Below are 22,240 nucleotides of genomic sequence, written 5' to 3'. Positions count from 1 at the left end.
TGATAATTTTGAGATGATGTGGACATGTTAACTTCTAAAGTTTTACTAACAACTCTGAAATAATTTTTAATAAACTAACCCCAAGGGGGCACAAATAAGAGTTAGTCCATTCCCCTCCAAAACTCTATAAAATGGGACCTCAAAATCCTTCCCCACCAAGCACTCTTCATCTCCACTTAGTCCATGCTGCTGAATGCCCACAGCTTTAATCAGTGGCTTTGGGAGTGATTCTCTCTTCACCTCCCCATCCTCTCTCATGCTGTCTGCCTTCTTTTACTACCCCAAACCCATCCCCATGTCATCTGCCTTTACTTGCTGTGCTGTTTCCCCTATACCTCCTGTGCCTATTTAAAGTGTGACTGTAGCGGAGTCAAGATGGAGGAGTATAAACAGGAATTCCATGGGGCTCCAGCTTCCCCCTCCTCCAATTCATGTAAAAAAATTACTCTAGATAAACCTTGGAGCCACAGAACCCACAAAATGACAGACAGAAGCTAACCTACCACTGAAGACAGCCCAGCAGGCTGGCATGAAGGGGCCAGTTCAGGGCTTTGGGGGCTGAGCCCAGCCCCATGCGGGCCAGAGGTTTTAGCCTAAGGGCGGTCTGACCAGCCTTAGCCTGGAGGGATTTCAGATCACCAGCAGCTGTGGTGGTTTCCAGAATTATCAACCCATAAATGCAAAGGACAAAGTGAGAGGCCAGTGTAGACTTTGCAGGAACAGGGAACTTGGGAGCATGATCTGGCCTTTGCCCCCTGGGTGAGAAACAGCTGAGACTCCATGGGCATGTACCACCCACCACATGGCTGCTACAGAGCTCCTGGCCTACAGATTGTAAGGGGACCAAGCAACCAGTCTGAGGGGTAATCGTTCTTACTTTAACTGCTTATATCTGGATCACTGTCCTGGGTGGAGGTCCTGGGGTGGGTGAACAACTTGCCAGAGAGTGTGTGGAGGCATCAGATCAGACACCCAAATAATAGCTCCAGCAGCTGAGAAAACTCCAGAGATTTGGGACAAAGCTCCCCTCTCTGGTAGCAGGGTTCTACTGTGGCAAAAGGCTCAAAAGTCTAGTAATTGAGTGGCAACATTAGCAAGCAAAGGAAGCAAAGAAAACAGAGCAATCCGACATTAGATTCCTATTTTGGGGACAAAAGGGATCAAAGCATGGAAAAGGAGGAAGACAGCAAAGTCAGAACTTCTGTTCCAAAAGCTTCCAAGAAAAATACGAGCTGATTACAGGCCATAGAGGAGCTAAAGAAGGATTTTGAAAACCAAAAAAGAGAAGTGGAGGAAAAATTGGGAAGAAAAATGAGAACAATGCAAGAAAATTATGAAATGAGAGCCAACAACCTGACTGAAGAAAAAACACCTTAAACAATACAATAACCCAGATGGCAAAAGAGGCTCAAAAAGGCAATGAGTAGAAGCTGAATTTGCCAGATGGAAAAAGAATTTCAAAAGCTCACTGAAGAAAATCATTAGATTTAGATTTAGATTGGAATTAGATTGGAACAAATGGAAGCTAGTGACTTTAGGAGAAATCGAGATACTATTAAACAGATCCAAACAAATGAAAAAATAGAAAGCAATGTGAAATATCTCATTGGAAAAACCACTGACCTGGAAAATAGATCCAAGAGAGATAATTTAAAAATTATAGGACTACCTGAAAGCCATGATCAAAAAAAGAATCTGGAAATCATCCTTCAAGAAATTCTCAAGGAAAACTTCTCTGATGTTTTAGAACCGGAGGGCAAAATAGAGGTTGAAAGAATGCACCCATCACCTCCTGAAAAAGATCCCAAAAAGAAAACTCCTAGGAATATTAGAGCCAGGTTCTGGAGCTCCCAGATCAAGGAGAAAATATTACAAGCAGCCAGGAAGAAACAATTTGAATATTGTGGAAAGATAATCAGGATAACACAGGATCTGACAGCTTCTACACTGAGGGATCAAAGGGCTTGGAATATGATATTCTGGAGGTCAAAGGAGTTGGGATTAAAACCGAGAATCACCTACTCAGCAAAACTGAGTATCATGTTTCAGGGGAAAATGTGGTCATTCAGTGGAATAGAGGACTTTCAAGCATTCTTGATGAAAAAACAGAGTTGAATAGAAAATTTGACATTCAGATAAAAGAAGTAAGAGAAGCATGAGAAGATAAACAGGAAAAAGAAATCATAAGGAACTTATCAAAGTTAAACTACTTACATTCCTACATGGAAAAATGATCACTGTAATTTGTTAAACTTTTCTCAGTATGAGAATAGTTGAAGGGAATAGACGTGTGTATATATGTGTGTGTCTATATATATAGACACACACGTATATATATATATATATATGTCAAAATGGGAGGGCATATGGGTATATGAATACATATGTGAGTGTGTGTGTACATATATATGTACATGTATGCATAGACAGAGGGCAAAGGATCAATTTAATAGGAAGGGATGATACTTAAAAGGTGAAATTTAAGAGGTGAGAGAGGAATAAAATGAGAGGAGATGGGGAGAGACAGAATGGGGTAAATTATCTCATATAGAAGAGGCAAGGGAAAACTGTCAGAATGGAGGGGAAGAACAGGAACACAAAAAGGAATGAGTCAATCTTATTCTCACTGAATTTGGCTTAGGGAGGGAATGATATACATACTAAATAGGGTATCTCACCCTACAGGAGAGTAGGGGGGAAGGGGATGAGAGGGGGGATGATGGAAGAAATGACAGGCTGGGGGGAGGGAAGTTGGAAGCACCCACTTTTGAAAAGGGACAGGATCAAAGCAGAGAATAGAAGAAGTGGGGGGTGGGATAGGATGGAGGGAAATATTGTCAGTCTTTCACAGTATATCCACCATGGAAATGTTTTGCAAAGCTACACTTGTACAACCTATACTGAATTGCTTATCTTCCCAGTGAGGGTGGGTGATGAGGGAGGAAGGGAAAGAATCTGTAATTCAAAGTTTTAAAATCAAATATTTAAACATATATATATATATATATATATTATTAAAAAAACATAAAGTTTGATTGTAATATCACTTCCCACTGACATGTAGACTTTACCAGCAAGGACCCAAAGAACTAGGTGTGCCTAGTGCCATTTCATAATTCCATAAATTAGCAATTCATGTGACCATCTAGCCTGACATCTCAGAGGAAGGCTGAAAAGTCAACAAATTCAATTCAACACACACTTATGAAGTACCAACTCTATGTAAAGCACTAATCTCACCTCTATGAAGAAGATAAAACTAATTCTGCAGAGCTCACAATAAGAACAGTCAGAAGACTTTTGATTCTATGTATTTTCTTTTCTTTTGGTTTTTTGAGAACAGTTGGGGTTAAGTGACTTGCCCAAGGTCACACGGCTAGTTTTTTGTGTGTTAAGTGTCTGAGGCCAGATTTGAACTTAGGTCCTCCTGAATCCAGGGCCAGTGCTCTATTCACTGTGCCACCTAGCCACCTAGCAACTGTATTTTATTTTCTACATTCTAAGAAGTAGTCAATTACTTTCACCAGACTGTCAAAAGGATTCATAACACATAAAAACAGTTAAGACCTCTGCTCTAAGGCTATAAGATTCAGAGTTGGTGCTGACTACATTGGTAGAGGGAGTTTCTTCATCTAGGTGAGTCCTTTATTAATGAAAGCACAGATCTAGTCCCTATCCCACACTCAAGCTCTTGTCCTTGCATTACTGTGGTATGGAAATGAGCCTGAGATCTCAAGAGCCTAGTAGATCACAGATATTAGACTCAGTTCTCTACTTGGAACACCTCAAAAAGCTTCACATGTGCTGTCTATAATAGCCTGTACCCACCACTCTCTGGGGTCAGTCTAAGTATCACTACTGGGATGGCCACCAGCTTTTGGTCATTATGGTGAAAAAGCAGAGAATGGCCCATGGGTCCATCTGGACATCTCCCTTCTGTTTATACATCAATAATGGCAAAATGGGAGAGGAGGATGGTAAGAATCTCATCATTAATTTAAATATTAGTGCTCTTAACTTATATCAATGACAAAAAAAATGAAGATCCATATGCTATGGGAGGAATGGCCACTGACATTCTTGCTCTGACGCCGCTGCAGTCATTCAGTCATGTCTACCTCTTCATGACCCTGTGAACAACGGCACACCAATTATATCCCAGTGGTTTTCTTGGCAAAGATAATGGAGTGATTTGCCATTTCCTTCTCCAGTGGATTAAGGCAAACAGAGGTTAACTGAAATGCCCTGGGTCACACAGCTAGTAAGTGTTTAAGACCAAATTTGAACTCAGGCCTTCCTGACTTCAGGTCCAGTGCTCTATCCATTAAGTCAACTAGCTGCAACCTCTAAATGAAACTAGAAGACGTTTTAAAAGTTTACAATTCAAAAGAAAGAAAGTTCACAAATTCTCTTTGGAGGAGTGACATAGTAGGGAGGCAGTGTGGTACAACGGTAAGAGCATTGTCTCTGCAGGCAGAGGATCTGGGTTCAAGTCCTAGCTTTGATGCTTTCTACCTATGTGACTTCATACAAATCAACCACTTGAGGCCTCAGTTTTCTCCTCTGCAAAACAATGGGACAGCTCCCTAGCACTTGGCACTGTAAGGTTAATGGAATATAAGATCTTCCTCGTCCATTAATAGGCTATGTGACGACATGTGTTCCCAGGTCTAAAGGTACACATATATTTCAATCACAGTTGTCTTGGTGCTTTGAGCTCTGGCCCAGTTCACAGCTGTGATACATCCTGAATCACATAAAGCCCACTGAGGAAGGAACTTGCCTAAGGGGAAGCTTGCTTAGGGGGAGGCTTGCTTGCTGGAAGGCTTTCATACCTTTTGGTACTAAGCCAATTAGGCACTGAGAGTCGTGTGGGTTGTGATTCCTTCTGGCTCTGAGCCTACTAGTTAAAACGAATACTCAAGGAAGAATGCTTCTTTGTGATTTGGCCAGATGAGACTCTGGGTAGCCATTGTCTGGCTTTGTGAACCCAGCTGTTAGAGCTCCCTGGTCTGGTGATTATCTATTACTTTGTTTAGACATTTGGAGCCCTGTCTGTCTATTAGATTCTTTCTTGGATGCTCACTTCTTTCTACTCTCTGTCTGTATGGTTTAATTAAAGTAAGATTGTTGCCCCTTTTGAAGCTGTCTTTCCTTTAGAAAAGCAGATCAAAGAGCCTGTGCACTGGTATTATTGGTGTTAGACCCCCACAGCATTTGCAAGCAGCATTAACACTACAAGTACATAATTTGTACTTAATAAATGCTTTCCCGTTCATTCATCTTCTACATTCTTTGTCTCCTAAATCACTTTGTAAAATATCAAATTCCTTAATGAAACAAAAAATAAAATGAAGGAACTGCCCTCCAAAGCCTCTGAGGTCCCTCCCTGGTAGCTCTAGATCTATGAGTTCATGAACTGGCATTATTGGTTTCACTGGGCACTAAAAGGCCACCAGAAAAGCCATTTCGTAGGGGTCACTTGACCACATTGCCTTGAAGTGTTCACAACAAGGAAAAGCAAACAGATCAGAATTGTTGTTCAGGTGCCAACATCTTGCAGAAAATGATGCAGAAAAATTTCATAAAGGACTTGACAACACTCTGCAAACAAAGTCAAGTGCTTTACACACAGGAGTTTTGTAAATATGTTATTTGGGACATATAATGGAGGACCTGTATTGGAAACTCCGTGGTGAGGAAACTTCCACTAACAATAACAGCTAACATTATGGAGTACATTTCACAGTTGCACATAATATTCTTTGATCCTCACAAAAACCTTATTAAGTAGGTGCTATTATTATTACCATTTTAGAGAAGAAGGAATAGACTGAGAATGGTTAAGCAGCTTGTCCACGGTCACACACCTAGTAAGTGTCTAGGGCAAAATTCAAACTCAAGTCATTGGGCTCCAAGCCTAGAATTCTATGTAATATATTATCCAGTTTATTCATTCATCATTTATCAACATTAAACTAAGAAGAAAATATCCACATAAGACACTAAGTATCATTTTATTATAGATATAGAACTGTAGGAGACCCTACAGAATATCTATCTAAGTCTAGGGATTCTTAACCTTTTCTGAGTCATAGATTCCTGTGGCAGTCTGGTGAAACCCATCAACCTCTTCTCAGAATAATGATTTTTAGTGTGTAAAATAAAATAGAAAGTTTTTAAAAAGGAAAACAAATTATAGAGAAATACAATTAACAAAATATTTTAAACAGCCAATTTAAAAAATTTACAAGATAATTTTGTTGTATATTTGAAAGGAATAGCAAATTTTGCTTAGCAGATTTGCAGTTTCATGAACAACCATCTTTTTTTATTGTACTTTGTTATGGAAATGCTTATTTTATGCCATAAATATGTATTAATGCTAAAAAAAAAAATCCATGAACTCTAGGTTAAGAACCTCTGATCTAGTTCAAACCCCAGGTTAAGTCTCTTGCCCAAATATTGTCATTGGTGAGTTTGGAAGCCAGCTCCTCTGAAGACTGACTATTGATTATAGTCTGAAAAGCCCTATTTCAATGCAGGAGGGAAGAGGATACTTACAGTTTCACCAGAAGGCAGATGTATGGTCTGTGGTGCTTGTTTATTCAAAAATTTGTTTAGCAAGCGAATGTTGGCAAATGTTCCTCGAGCCATGACGGCATCATTGCCTCTTCGGGAACCATAGGAGTTGAACTCTCTGGGAGTCAAACTAATATTAAAAATATTAAAAAACTAATATTAAAAATATTAAAACAACTAATATTAAAAATATTAAAACAACAACAAAAAAGACAGAGGGAGTTGAAAGTGAGCAAAAGTTTCATTTAATATAAATCGAGGAAAAAAAGGAAATAATACCTAGCTATTCCTCTAAATCTATTTTGTTCAGCAGACTAGGGAAGACAATTTCAATTGTCTATTTACTCTGTAGGTAAAGATGAGGTCAAGCCTGGAGAAGGAAAGAATGACAAGAAGAGACTACAATAATTTACTAAAACTAAAAGTGATCCTCTGACACACTTCTACAGACACTCTCCTGAAGGGAATTGTTAGACAGAGCATAGTTCTATTCTGTGAACAATATCAACTCTGGAACAGGACTGACTGAGGTACCTTAAAAGTAAATTCTCTTTGACAATTTGTACCATAAGGAAGGAAAAATAAGATTAGCTTAAAAATATAAGCCATAAATGAGGCTTTGAGGCAGCGAGGAAAACTAGTGTATGTCCACAAGCCAAGATATGGGAGATTTCAATTGTGGACAAGAAGTGAACTTAACGAAGAATGGAATCCGGAGTATTGACACTATATATCTTCAGCGTCTGAACTGACATTAGCCACTTGGAAGCACTGATGGAAAAAGACTGATGATGAAATTTTAGGTTGACTTGGAAGATACAAAAAATGCTACTTTCAGGGAAATCTAGCCTATCTTTTAAGCTTCTTCAGAAACATGGAGGTTCCATGTTTACGTGTGATTCACTAAAATGACATTAGATTCTGTAATTTTCAAGATAAACTCCAAAAGGTCTAAAATTTGGTTTACAATGACAACTATTCCTTGCTATAAAATTCACTCCCATATTCAGTCCTTCCAGGTTTATGCAACCAGGCCAAAAATAACCCACCAAAAAACCACAACACAGCATATTAATCAAGCAGACTGAGGACCCAAATAACTATTTCTGAAGATTCTGGGAAGGATATGTCATATTAGCAGATTGTATCTTTTATCCATTCTTTAGGGACTAGATCAAGTGCTACTTTCCACCCTGAAACCTTCTTAAATTTAGTAGACTATGGTTCTTTCTTCCTATTCTGAATTCATAGCATGCATTATCATTTAGCACTTAATCATATATTGTCTTGTAATATCTTTTTTTTTTTGCCACAGCAATTAATAGATGGAGATCCCTTTTTACTAAGTTATATTCCCTGGTATGAGCTTAGATACAACTCAACATGTAGGGAAAAGATTGATAAATGGAATCTACTGATGATTCTTCCCAAAATCTAATTGTAGTCAAGAGTTATCACTTTCAAGGGGTGGCTAGGTGGAGCAGTGAATAGAGCACAGGCCCTGGAGTCAGCAGGACCTGAATTCAAATCCGGCTTCAGATACTTGACACACTAGCTGTGTGACTTTGGGCAAGTCACTTAACTCCATAAAGCATAAAAAAAAGAGTTATCACTTTCTCCCCTCCAAAAACTTTTATTAGAGCTGATCAGAGCATCTTGATACTTCTATATTTACCTTCTTTCCTTTGGTCATTTCTGTGGCAGAAATACAAACCAACTAAAAAAAAATACCCAAAAGATGGACAAGAAAAGAAGGAAGGGACCTGGTTCATACAAAAAAATTGAATGAATAAAATCTCCTGCATCATGAAGCGATGATAGCGTAATTTCCAAAGGCTACTTCAGTCATTTGCTCCAATAAGTAAAGGCAGTATTTTAATGGGGGGGGGTGGTGAGGGGGAACAGGGTAGGGAAGAGAACATATCTGGTACTAGCGGTATGGTGGAACCCTAAGCTGGCCTTCAGATGCTAGATATACAAGGTAAAAAGAGTAGGGAGTTCTGCCATCTTGCCTTGCCTAATTTCTGGGTTACATAAGCTGGTTTGAGAGACATCAGGAATAGCATAAAGCAAACTAAGAAGAAGTTAGTTCATTTGCTGAGTCAGCATTACAGCTGCTCCTTAGTTGATAGGATCATAGAATCATGGGATTTAAGAATCAAATAAAGAAGAGTTGATTTCTCAAGCACAAAGTTCTATAAATGAACAAGTAGTGGATTATCAATGCATTATGAAATTCACTGAATGGAAAGTAGCATGGTATCAACAAGGGAAATTCTCACCCTTATTTAACATCTTTTTCTCCTCACTGTCCCTCTTTAGTTCAAACATACTTACCCTCTATTGGTTAAGTATCGAGCAGCAGGACTATTTCTTGCAATATTTCCAGCTGGAGAAATATGGTCCGTTGTTACTGAATCTCCCAAATTTAACAGGACATAGGCATCTACTATGGATTTAAGAGGTGGGATATCCAAAGTCTAGAAAAAAAAAATCACAAAACACTGTATTAAAGCTTTTTCGAACAAGTCATCATTAGTCACCAATAATAACAGATATTAAAACAACTACAACTTCCACCATCGCATCAAGGCACCAAGTACAATGTTCTGCTGCTTTCCCCCCCCCCAACAATTCTCATTAGAATATATACTAAAAATATTATGTAAATGATTAAATAAAATATTTGTATACCGGACACTTAGCTTTTTTGGCTTTGCCAAAATATGCACCTCCAAAAGCATCAGAAGAGGAAAGCAGGTCAAAAGTTAAAAAAATTAAAGTTAGAGCTCAACAGAGCTCATATAACATGGGAAAATTGAGATTCTTCATTTGACTTCTACCACCTCCAATCTAACAAGCATTTCTTAAGTGTGTACTCTGTGTTATATAATGTCCCAGGCACTGAAGATACAAACACAGAAAGAAACAGTCTCTGACTTAAAAAAGCTTACATACTATGCTGGTGAGGACAATATGAACACATACATACCTGTATGTTTATAAAAGTTAATTTTTATGGGTGCAGGGAAAGCTATAAGCAGCTGCTTTGGGAGGGAGAAGGAAAAGCCTCAAGTAGAAGTTAGTCGCATTTCAGAGAAGTTTTGAAGGAATTTAGGGATTCAGAAAGGTAGAGGTAAGGAGGAAGTAAAAACATGGCTGGACTGTAGAGTCTTTGTTACTGTATCCCTAGCATCCAGCACAGTGCTTAGTATATACTATTATATACTAGTATATACTTAGTATATTATAGTATTTACTAGAATAAATTCTTATTGATTGAATAAGCCTGGAAAGATAAATTTGACCTAGATTATGAAGGGCTTTAAATGTCATGCTCAAGAATTTGCCTTCCATTTTTGAGGCAACAGGAACCACTAAAGATTCTCAAGCAGGGAAGTGACATGGTTAGTGTTTTAAGATTATTTTGGCAGTTATGTGTTGTATGGGTTAGACCCAGAAGAGAATGGAATTCACAAGTGTAGTTAGGAAGGAGGCTGTGGCAACTGTCCAGATGAGAGGCAGAGAGTCTTAATGAAGGTGATTAGTTCTGTGAGTGCAGAGGAGAGGACAGATGTTTTGAAGATAGAATCAATGGACTTAGCATCTGATTGGATGTTGCAAGTTATCTATGATTTACCCAAGGACGAGGGAGAAACAAATTACATGAGTATAAACTTCTTAAAGACAGGATCTGTGTCTAAATTTAACCTTTTATCCCAGTAAGGGCTCTGCACACGGTGCTTCATAAAGTGATGACTACTGAATTTGCTCATTAGCCATGAAAAGAACTTCCTTTCCTCGTGGGTTTAAGTATGGAGGAGTTTAATATTCCTCTTCAGATACGCCCCTGAAATTGTCCCTAAGCCTTTTGCTAAGGCCAGCGGTGGGGAACCTGGGGCCTCAAGGTCCCTTGTAACCTTCTAGGTCCTTGGGTTTGGCCTTTGGGGTCCAAGTTTCACAGAATCAATCCTTTTATTAAAGGACTCTACATAAAATAAGTTAAAGATAGATAGATGCATCTAGAGAAGGAAAAATGTTAACCTGTCAATCAATAAATATTTTTTTTTTATCTAACCAGGCATGATGCTAAGTGCTAAGGATAAAAATAAAGGCAAAAATATTGCTTGGCCTCACAGAGTTAACATTCTAAAGGGAAAGACAATCAATTCTAATATACCAAGTGTGAGTCCCATGGACTCCTTTTTACTGCTGATATCTAAACTGTATTTCATCCACGGTTAGTTCTAGCTACTGGCAAGTAGGCAGGGATGTTAATGTGATATGCAGCCTGAGCAGAGGTATTAAACCTAAGAAGAGGAGGTATTAGAAGAAACTCTTGGAAGCATTTGTTTTTAAGACATACCAGGTTTTCAAAGAAGGGTGGAGATTTAATGTATGTAGACTTGGGGTTCCAGGAATATAGTTTATCTGATGGAGCATGTAAAGCATTCCAGCTTTCATTCACTGTCTAAATGAAGAAATGAAATAGATATAATCACATTTTACCGCTTTAGTGTTAAGAGCCTCAGAAGAAGGTTAAATATACAAATATCAGACATAAAGTCAGGCAAAGAAGCTTGCTGATCTAGGTGTTTAAAGAAAACAAAAATGAATTCTATTTACATTAAATCATTGATTTTTAACACAATATCATGATATTTCACCTTCTAAATTATATGGGGAATAGGGACAGGGCATGTGATTCCATGGGTATAGGGAGCTCTCAGAGGAGGAAACTCATTCTACAAATGCCTATCACAACTTTCTCTGTAACCTGAAATCTTAGAGAACTGCCAGGGCCACTGGAAGGTAAAGTTAATACTATGTGACACAGCCATAATGTGTCAGAGGCAGGCCTAGAACTCAGATTTTCCTGGCTTCAAGGTCAGCTCTCTATCCACTTGACCATATTGCCTCTCTCTACACAAGCAAATAATGATCCAGAGTCTCCCACTGCATAAACCACTTACTCTCAGCAGAGGGTGGGGGATGCCAATATTTCCCAAAACTCCATCACGTGTCCTTTCAGACGACTAAGTGACATTTTTCAAACAACAGTTCCACTATACTAAGACCAAGCGTTATAAGCTGGAGCGAAAAAGCAAACTGGATTTCTACACAAGCCGTCCTGATTTCCAGTCTATTGGAAAAGCCAGGATCATTAGAATACTCTATTTGAAAATTCTAAGGTGCCATTTACTTGGGAGGCATATACCTTAATGCGGTGCTAAGGTATTGGGTGGGGATCTAATAATTTAAGACCTACCTCATTATAATGTTACACATAAAATGTGCAGAAAAGCATTATTTCAAAGAGTTGGCTCTCCAACAGCTCCCCTTCAGCCCCTCTCCCCCAATCCTTAGCCTAATATTTCTGTTTACCAATTTGCTTACTTCTAGAAGGTCTATTTTCGTATTTTTAGATGTCCATTTCAAGTTAAACAGGACAGCCTTTTCGAAATGCCAATCTAGCCACATGAGAAAAAAAAAACATTCCTTCCTATGAGCAAATTGTCAAGCCCAGGATTTGTAGAATATAGTGAAAGGTGAGTTTCTTGGGGCATTTTTAGAAGGCTTTACCTCTATTTTCTCATAGACCTCCTTAAACATCCCAGGGATAACATATTGGCATTCCACAAGCTGAATCTCATCTCTAGTTGGCCATATGTCCTTCAGAAAAACCTTTTGTCCCTTTGCATTTATACCTGAAAGAAAACGAAATGTTTATTAATGAAAAAACTCAATCAAATCCTATTCTGCAAATTGTGTCTACTTAAAATATTTAAAGGAACGTTATTGCATGAATATTGCACCTAGAAATCATAATTCAAAGCACCTCTCATGATATCCTGCACTTGAAGAGGTTGCTTTCTTACTATTTTCACAAGGGAAATTGTCCTCTTTTCACTGACTTAAGAAAATGGAGTGCTTCAAGACCTTAACATGTTTGCTTAAATAACTGAGTTCCTATGTGTATCACTGAGCAACTAAACACTCTGATTTCACCCTGCCACTACTTCAACATTCCAACACTATACGCACTTGCAAGTTAATACTACTCCAGAAACAATTTGCCTTTCCTGAAGTTAAAGCTATCTATAGTCATATGAAAAAATGCTCTATATCACTATTGATTAGAGAGATACAAATCAAAACAACTCGGAGATACCACATCACACCTATCTGATTGGCTAACATGACAAAACAGGAAAATGATAAATGTTGGAAAAGATGTGGGAAAGTTGAAACACTGATTCATTGTTGGTGGAGCTGTGAGCTGATCCAACCATTCTGGAGAGCAATTTGGAACTTTTAGCCCAAAGGGATATAAAAATGCGCATACCCTTTGACCCAGCAATACCCCTTCTAGGGCTATATGCCAACGAGATCATTAGAATGGGAAAAAAACCCACATGCACAAAAATATTTATAGCAGCTCCCTTTTGGAGGCCAAGAACTGGAAATTAAGGGGATTTCCATCAATTGGGGAATGGTTGAACAAGTTGTAGTACATAAATGTAATGGAATACTATTATGCTATAAGAAATGATGAACAGGCAGACTTCAGAAAAACCTGGAAAGATTTATATGAACTGATGCTGAGTGAAGTGAGCAGAACCAGGAGAACATTGTACACAGTAACAGCCACAGTGTGTGATGACTGATTTTGAAAGATTTAGCCCTTCTCAGCAACGCAAGGACCTAGGACAATTCCAGAGGACTCATGATGAAAAATGCCATCCACATCCAGAGAAAGAACTATGGCATCTGAAAGCAGAGCAAAGCAGACTATCTTATTTTTTTTGTTGTTGTTTTATATTGTTTTGTTTTGTTTCTTTCTCATGGTTTCTCCCATTCTTTAGAATTCTTCTGTACAACATGACTAATGTGAAAATATGTTTCATCGGAGTGTATATGTACGGCCTATATTGGATTGCAGGCAGTCTTGGGGAGGGAAGGGGGAAAACTGTAAAACTTATGGAAGGAAATGTTGAAAACTAAAAATAAATAAATTACCCAAAACAACAACAACCAATCTGCATTCACTTTCACGATACTAGCAGTCAGGGAAATATGCTTTCTGAATACAGATGTGCCCTGGATGCCTCACGCTGCCCTGAAACAGGGGAGGATTCAAAAAAGCGGTACGTTATCTTTGTCCTTTAAGAAATATCCCCCAGTTTTATATCTGTTATCAACCACAGAGTACTATAAAGCAGCAAGAAATCAAATACAAAATCATCCCGTAACATATAGCAATTCAGAAAGAGCAGTAATGGCATAGTGGGGTTGGTATGGAAAGTGATCACTGGGAAAGGGAGTTTGGGAAAGGAGGAGAAAAATTCTCCAGTAGCTTGCAAACACAAGTTATGATAACAAATGCCATAACTTGAGCTTCTTACCCAGTGGCTCTTTCTCGAAGTCGATCCTGATGGTTCCAGCAATTGCATATGCTATTACTAATGGAGGAGAAGCTAGATAGTTAGCACGTGTGTTGGGATGGACACGACCCTCAAAATTCCTGTTTCCAGAGAGTACACCCACTGCAACAAGATCTCCCTGTACAAGGACAAAGGAAAGGAAGAAAAATCATTTCAAGACAATGGAAGTCTATTTTTAAAGCTTCTTAAATAATGGCCTCTAGTCCATCTGATGATCACACACAGAACAAAGAATAAACCCCACAAAAAGAACTGCCTTCTGCAGGAAGCTTTTCTTGATCTCCCCAGAGGCTAGTGCAACTGCCTTCACTACCCCCAAAAGAAAACCTAACTAGTATTCATTTTGCATTTATCTTGATATGTACATGCTATATTTCTCTACCCCAGGAAGAATTTAAGTGACTCAAGGGCACAACCATTTCATTTTTGTTTTTGTATCTTTAGTACCTGCCACAGCGCAGACATTGAAGGATCTCCTGGAGCCAGTAAAATTAGGACATTTTCTTCCTCTAGACTATTTATTCCCTTTTCATATCCTCCTGTATCCAAAGCTTCTCAGACTGCACCATCCCCACACAAACTCCAGCATGCGTTTTTGGCCTTCAAACTACAAACCTATCTTTATCTTTACTTATAAGTTATCAAAAGACTGAGAAAAATTGGTGGGTTGTCAGAAGTAATTCCTTGGTCACTGTTTCCAAAGCTGTAAAAGTATGCAAAAGATAATAGAGTTGAAAGTCACATCTATCCAAAATGACTCAAGTTCATATTCCTGAGAGGCAGTGTTTTCATAATAGTGTGCTGGATTTGGAATCTGGAAAGTCTGGATCCAAATCCTGCCTACCACATACTAACTCTGTGACCATGGGCAAGTCACCTAACCTAGTTTTACTCCTTAACCTTCAGGTTCTTCATTGGTAAAACAGGGAAAATACCTATCACAATACTTCCCATGATTATTGTGAGGCTCAAATAAAATAATGATTGCAAACGGTTTTGTACATTTTAATGTACTATGTCAGCTATTCTGTAAAGAAATCATTCATGACTAATATTTCATAGTTCAAGACTATGGGGAAAAAAAGTATTTCTCCAAGCTAAAATCACAACTGTAACTAAAACAAGTCTATATCTGATGTAACTTCATTATCATGAGATTAAGTTGCCAATGACCTCATTTTTCACTAGTGTCCTAATTATAAATTTAATGCCCAGTTTCCCTGGATAAACCCATCATGATTCTCCATGCATCATTAGGTACGTAAAGCACAGGTATTTTTCCTCTAAGTTCAATGATAAATTATCTGGTGAGGAGATTCACATCCAATTACTAAGAATCTTGTTCCAAGAATAGCAAAGAAACCAATTTGGGTTTTAACTAAATCTCTTTGTGAACCGGTAGAAAATGTCACTTAAAATTCATTTAAACATAAATTTGTAGTTTGTCAGAGTTGTTGGTGACCTTAGACGTCACTAAGAAGTTAAATAACTTTGTCCAAAGTCAACAGCTACTTAGTTACAGAACCAGAATTTTAAGCCAAGATCCAAAGTTCTTGTCACATGTACTTTCTAGTGACCATGGAGTTCCTTAGGTAGTTAGCTTCCTGAAGGAAAGGACACCTTTAACAATTTTTCCTCTCCACTCCATAGTAACATGTATAGTAGCATGCAGTACTACATAGGTAGTCAATAAATTTAGAATTAAATGGTGAAAGCTAGAAGGGTCTGTGAAGTCCCAAATGATCAGATGAAAGAATAAATAAGATCCAAGGCAGTCTACGGCAACTCAAACAAAATGGCATTTGCTAAAAGATGGTGAGGAATTCAATCAAGACTTTGGTTAAGTGGGGAATGAGATATATAACAGAAATGAAAAGATTTTTCAGATGAGGGAAGAAATTAGCAATTAGGAATGTTCTTCTGGCAAAGAAGTCAAACAGGGCTTTACATTTAGAACCAAGTATTTATTAGTAGCAGAGAGTCTTTTACCAATTAATTTTTTTCAGGGGAAAGGCATTTTCTGTCAGGGAAAAGGGTTCATGTTGGGTTGGACCAGACCCCTGGATTCAGTCTTGTTTTGTGTATAACAGAACAGAAGGGAAGATACTTTTGCTGCTTAGACTTATTATCCTCTTTGAGGGGCTCCCTTCCTTGTATTTATTCCTTTAATTCCTGTGTCTAAATGGTTATTTCTGTTTAAATAGGAACAGTCTACTCTGACCTGTTTGTCAATCCTATTTGTGAGATAGATCGTTGGACTAGATGGCCTCTGAAGTATGACTAACTATATTAGCTTGAACCTCTCTGTAATCACCTGTGTAATTGCTTCAACCACCGGCTCAGGCAGAGGTCCACTGTTACCAATGCAGGTCATGCAGCCATACCCCACGACATCAAACCTAGGTGTCAGGAAAAGTAAGACTTAAGTAAATATGAAAGACTTAATTAAATATGAAACCTCCTGTTGTTAAGTGGATCCAGTCTTATAAACACTATACCTGATAAGTAAATGCATATTTAATTTCTTTCAACAAACAGAGAGATGCCAATGAATAAACTGATAAAATACACAGAATGAATATTTTTAAATTATAAAAGAGGTCACGGGCAAATAAAAACATATATAATTTCTTTAACAATGAAAAGCTAATAATAAGCAGGCAGCTAAAATAGAGTGCTGGACCTGGAGTCATGAAAACCCTAAATTCAAATCCTTTTTTAAACACTAAAGTAGTGTGTAACCCTGAATAAGTCATCTAACTTTTTAGTTTTCATTTCCTCATGTGTAAAATGATGATGATGATACCTACATTTACATAGCAGTTACACTGTTCCAGATATTGAGCTAAGTGCTTTATAATTATGATCTTATTTATCCTCACAATAATTCTGGGAGGTAGCTGCTATCATCACCCCCATTTTACATATGAGAAGATGAATGCAAACAGGGTCACACATCTAGCATGCATCTGAGGCCACATTTAAACTCAGATCTGGCCGACTCTAGGAGCAGTGACCTATCCATTGTGCCAATATGAGGATAATGACAGCACTTACCTCAACAAATAACTGTTGTAAAGAAGTAATGCTATTTATATGTAAACTGTTTTAAATACCTTCAGATACAATATAAATATTGGCGATTAGATATTAAATGGAAAATTTATTTGCTCCTAAGGTAAAGTTGAGATTTTTTAAATTAAGATTTGTTGAATAAAACAACGAGGATAAGGAATTTTATAGTATGTTCCATAAAGGAAATTCTGTCTCAAGGTGGTGATATTTTAAACCGTATATATGAGAAATGGAAAAGAATAGTGACCATACATCAATAGCAGTGAGGATACCAACAAAAGCTTCCTTACCCAAGCTTAGACAGATAAGGCATAACTCCACTTTCCCTTAAATAATAGGTGACTACCCCACTTCCAGGCGATAGACTAGTTTTAATGTAAGGTTTCACATCGAGACCAGCTTCAACAGCTTTTTTTGCTAATAGTCCTGTGAACAGCAAAACAGAAAGGTTCATGGCTTCTTGATTCATCTAATAAAGAAAGTCCAGCATTTTTTAAATGTTCATTTTTTTCTTCGGGTTCCCCTGATTTATCTGGAGAGTCAGGTTTCTCCTCCTACTGAAGTCTCTCTAACAGAACAATTTTTCCAACATTTTTTCACTGATGTTCTTTTTAAACATCATAATAAACATAAACAGTCATTTCCAAATAGATCTCCCTTTTCCCCAGGGAACCATCTTTTGGACAAAGATTTTTTAAAAGGAGGGAAACTTCTGGAACATCAACAAATCAGAAGCATCCAACAGCCTTCCATACACTCCTAGCCCCACTAATCTGGTAGAGCGGAGGTGCAAAAGCTATCTCAGCTCTTCCCTGCTTCCCAGCTAGGTTATGTTAACATGTCTGCCTTGATGTTATTCTTCTTCTCATTTTCTCTGCAATTCACTATGTGTGTTGTTTTTCTGGTTCTACTCATTTCTTTCTACATCAATTCATAGAAATCTTTTCTATCAATTCATCATAGTCCACTAACTTATATACCACTATCTAGCCATTCCCTAATCAGTAGGTACTGTCCCTAAACCATTTAGACTCATGGTGGACCATTTTTTCTTTTTTTCCTTTTTTTTTTGGAGGGGGGAAGGCAGGGCAATTGGAGTTAAGTGACTTGCCCAAGGTCACACAGTTAGTAAGTGTTGAGTGTCTTGAAGCCGAATTTGAACTCAGGTCCTCCTGACTCCAGGGCCGGTGCTCTATTCACTGTGCCACCTAGCCGCCTGGTGGTAGCATTGTCTTAAGGAAAGAATACTGAATTAAGAGTAGAAGACCTCACTCAGTCCCTTGTGAATTAAGCCTACTGTCTTGGGCAAGGGCACTTAGCCTCTCAAATTTCAGTTAATCTCTATCTGTGAAATAGGGTTAATACCTGCATTATCAGTTTTGTAGGATTATATATAAGGGTGAAATTAGGTTACATAAAAACATTTTATAACACAGATCAAAGCATATTTTTTAAACTTTTTTCTGTTTTTTTCTTCCTTTTGGGGGGGTCTGTCTTCTCTTTTGCAAGATGGCTAATATAAAAATATAATTTACATGACTGTATGTGTATAATATATATCAAAGTGTTTTGCCTTCTCAAGGAAGAGCGGGGAGGGAAGGAAGGAGGGAAATCTGGAACTCAGAAATTATTTTTTTTAAATAAAGAATGTTAAAAATTGCTTTTACATGTAGTTGAGAAAAAAATAAAAACATTCTTTAAAAATTTCTTTTAATAAGCAAATGCTACTAATTCCAAGCTTTTATCACCACTACTGTTGTTACAAAATCTGGTATCAGCAACAACAGCTTTAGACAAGGGAAAGAAGAATAGAATTGACACTCTAATGCACTAATAACTTGCTAATTCTTCAGATAAACATAAAAGAAAGTAGTTCTGGGAATGGTACAGTGGAATGCTCACTGGATTGGTGCACTGGAGACAAAAGACTAGGGTTCAAATTTTACCTGTCACTTACTATATATGAAATCATGGGCAAGTAACTTAATTGGGCCCCACTTCCCTCTATCTCTAAAATAACAGGGTTGGTCTAAATGACCTCTTTGGTTACTTCTGGGCCAAATCTTTGACCCAGATGATATTTTGACCCTAGATCATGGTCCACTTGTTCTTAATTGGGGAACAAAAAGTCAGTGAGGGAAGGTAGGAAGAAAAGTTTATACACATTTGTATAAACTGCAGATTGCCTGTGTAGATACAAGGTTTTGTGTTTCTACTAGTCAACTCAGTCATTTAAAGTTGGATTATTCAGATTGGAGCTTATCCGAGATCACAAATTTTCCCTTTCAGTTTGCTGTCCTTTTTGGTAATAGCTTTATATTCCTTATATAGTCCACTTAAATACCATTCCATTTTGGAGGTGTAGAAATCACAACTCCAGGAAGGGTTGGCTGAGGAAAGGGGTAAAAACTAAGCAGTGGGCTTTTCTAGAGTCTTCATATATTTAAGTTATGCCCAGTCTCCCAACAGCAAAAATAATGAAGAAATGACTGAATCCATTATCATTATTATTACAATTGGGACTTGGAGTCAATAAGGCCTGGGTTTCCCTCTGATAGCTACCAGTTGTATGATACTGGGCAAGTCATCGAACCACTCAGCCTCAGTTTCTTCATCTGTAAAATGGGGATAGTAATAGCACCATTCTCATAGGGTTATTGTGAGGATCAAATGAGATAGCATGTAAAACACCCTGGAAACTTCAAAGTGGTACATGGATATAGATCTAAAAATATATATACATGTGCATATATACACACAATAAAATTGCTATTTTTGTTATTATTCTGTAGACAGAACCACTACTACAGTTCCTATAGAAGAGCCTGAGCAAAGAGATCATTATAATACACTGAAGAGAAGATACATTTCCATAGGCATATATAACTGTGTTCCTTTATGAGATTTTTGCACCCCCAATAACTGCAGATGAGCCAGAGTTAATTTCCTTAAATTATAATTAATTCTTAGCTATCTTTGCTAATAGGGGAAGCATGGAAAGTTAAATACGACAAAGGATTCTGGATACTGTAAGGTCTGATTTTCATGTAAGCACATCAGACTTTAAGTTTTAAAAAGATTACTTGATATTTCCTTTCCTCCCAATTACATGTAAAAACTATTTTTAATATTCATTGAGTTCCAAATTCTCCCCCTCATTGAGAAGGCAAATAATGTATAGGTTATATACTTGCAGTCATATTTTCATTTTACTCATGATGTAAAAGAAAACACAGACCCTGGGGCGGGGGGAGGAACATGAAAAATAAAGTAATAGAATTTCATTTGAAATCAGTTCAAAATTCAAATTCAATCTGAGTATCTCCTTCAACTTGCTTTCCTCAGCAGGTCCTTGTAACATAATTAGGCAACATTTTTTATGTCTTGTTTCTTTCTGTCTACTTACATGGCCCCTGCTGTTATTCAAGCTGAAATTACCTCCTATCATAGCCACTACAATAACTTTCTAATGTATTTCTTGGCTTTAAGTGGCTCTCTAATCTGTCCTTCACACAACTACCAAACTAACCTTAGTAAAGCTCAAGTCTGACCATGCCACTGCCCTGATCTACAATCTTCAGTGGCTCCCTACTGCCACTACAGATTCCTCTGCTTGGCATTTAAAAGCCCTTCACAGACATGTAGGGTATTTTCATAAGACTAGTATCTCTGGTGTGAGGGCTGCCTCAGCATTTAGGAGGCTCTGAAGGAAATTGTCGGAGAGAAGAACCTTCAGATTGACTACCAAACTTACGGTCTACAGGGCTATTGTGCTGACCTCATTGTTGCATGCCCATGAAACATGGACAGTATACCAGCACATGCCAGGAAACTGAATTCCATTTGGATTGTTTTAGAAGATTCTGAAAATCATCTGGGAGGATAAGGTACTGGACAACGAGGTCCTTTCTCGAACTAAACTGACAATCATTCAAACTCTTCTTCAAGAACGCTACGACAATTGGCTGGCCATGCTGTCTGAATGCCAAATATACACTTAGTTAAAAGACTATTTTAGGGAGATCTCACACAAGGCAAAGTGCTCTCATGGTGATACAAAGAAGTGATGTAAGGGAGCGGCCAGGTAGCACAGAGAGTAAGAGCACCAGTTCCAGTGTCGGGATGACCTGGAGATCGAATCCCGGGCTCAGACACTTAGCACCCACCCAGAAACACCTGGCCTTGTAACCTTGAGCAAGTTACTTAACCCCAATTGCTTAGGGGTGGCCAGGTGGCTCAGTGAATAAGAGCACTGGCTCCAGTGTCAGGATGACCTGGATCAAATCCGGACTCAGACACTCAGCACCACACCCAGACACAACTGGCCGTGTAACCTTGAGCAAGTTACTTAACCCCAATTGCTTTAAAAAAAAAAAAAAGAAGTGATGCAAGGACACTCTTGGCTGAAGAACTTTGGAAGTGATTCCATGACATGGGAGACACTGGCACAGAACTGCCCAGCATGGCATGCTCTCATCCAAAAAGATGACAGTATACTACTTTATGAGCAAAGCAGAATTGAAACAGCTCAAAATAAACACAAGATGTGCACATTCAGAGAATCTGCCCCGAATGTCCACATGTGCTATTTATACCTCATCAATCTACTTGCTGCTTCTCGACTCTGGCATTACGTCTCCTGTCACAGTGCTTTAGCATAGCCTGTCCCACAGAACCAGAAATGGACTCCTTCCTCATGTGCTTGCTTCTGCCTCTTAGAAACCTTCAAGCTCCAGTATCACATGATAGATAGATAGGAGAGGGCTTTCCTAATTCCCTCAAATTCCTGTTTCGTACATGCTCGAATTGCTCTGTACTTGTTAATATGCACAAATGTTCTATCCCAAGGAAAAAATGGTTTGTTTTATTTTTTTTTTTAATTTTTGTCTTTCCACCTCCACCCTCTTACAGAATAGGTGATTTGCAGAACTCGGTTGGTCTGAATGGTTAATGGCTATGTCAGTTTATCTGACAAAAAGCTTTCTAATTTCTTGGTTCTAAAGCTTCTTATGGCAGAAATCCTTTGTGGTTCAAATATTCCAAAGAGAACTTGCAAGTACAGCTTTTTTTTTTTTGCAAGGAACAGTCTTGTATTTGACCTTTTTGAAATACCCTATACACTTTCAATTTCCTTTTTT

The 22,240-nt window shown here is 38.1% G+C and overlaps 1 protein-coding gene across 3 annotated transcripts in view; it reads right to left on the bottom strand.

The window, feature by feature from the left end:
* ACO1 (aconitase 1) overlaps window positions 1-22,240 on the bottom strand; it is a 93,234-nt gene that overhangs the window by 8,824 nt on the left and 62,170 nt on the right. For all 3 annotated transcript variants that reach the window (XM_069090546.1, XM_069090549.1, XM_069090547.1), the window contains exons 12-18: window positions 17,393-17,528; window positions 16,342-16,426; window positions 13,989-14,145; window positions 12,166-12,290; window positions 10,949-11,053; window positions 8,920-9,062; window positions 6,565-6,712 (exon numbers count right to left, since the gene is read on the bottom strand). In XM_069090546.1, coding sequence (XP_068946647.1) covers window positions 6,565-6,712; window positions 8,920-9,062; window positions 10,949-11,053; window positions 12,166-12,290; window positions 13,989-14,145; window positions 16,342-16,426; window positions 17,393-17,528 — 899 coding nt within the window. The remainder of the gene's footprint in view (window positions 1-6,564; window positions 6,713-8,919; window positions 9,063-10,948; window positions 11,054-12,165; window positions 12,291-13,988; window positions 14,146-16,341; window positions 16,427-17,392; window positions 17,529-22,240) is intronic.

The sequence above is a fragment of the Petaurus breviceps genome, unplaced genomic scaffold (assembly GCF_028583685.1).
Source record: "Petaurus breviceps papuanus isolate PSGF00001 unplaced genomic scaffold, PetGlider_PUasm1.0 125, whole genome shotgun sequence".
Lineage (NCBI taxonomy): Eukaryota > Metazoa > Chordata > Mammalia > Diprotodontia > Petauridae > Petaurus > Petaurus breviceps.
This window is presented reverse-complemented; position numbering and strand designations above follow the sequence as displayed.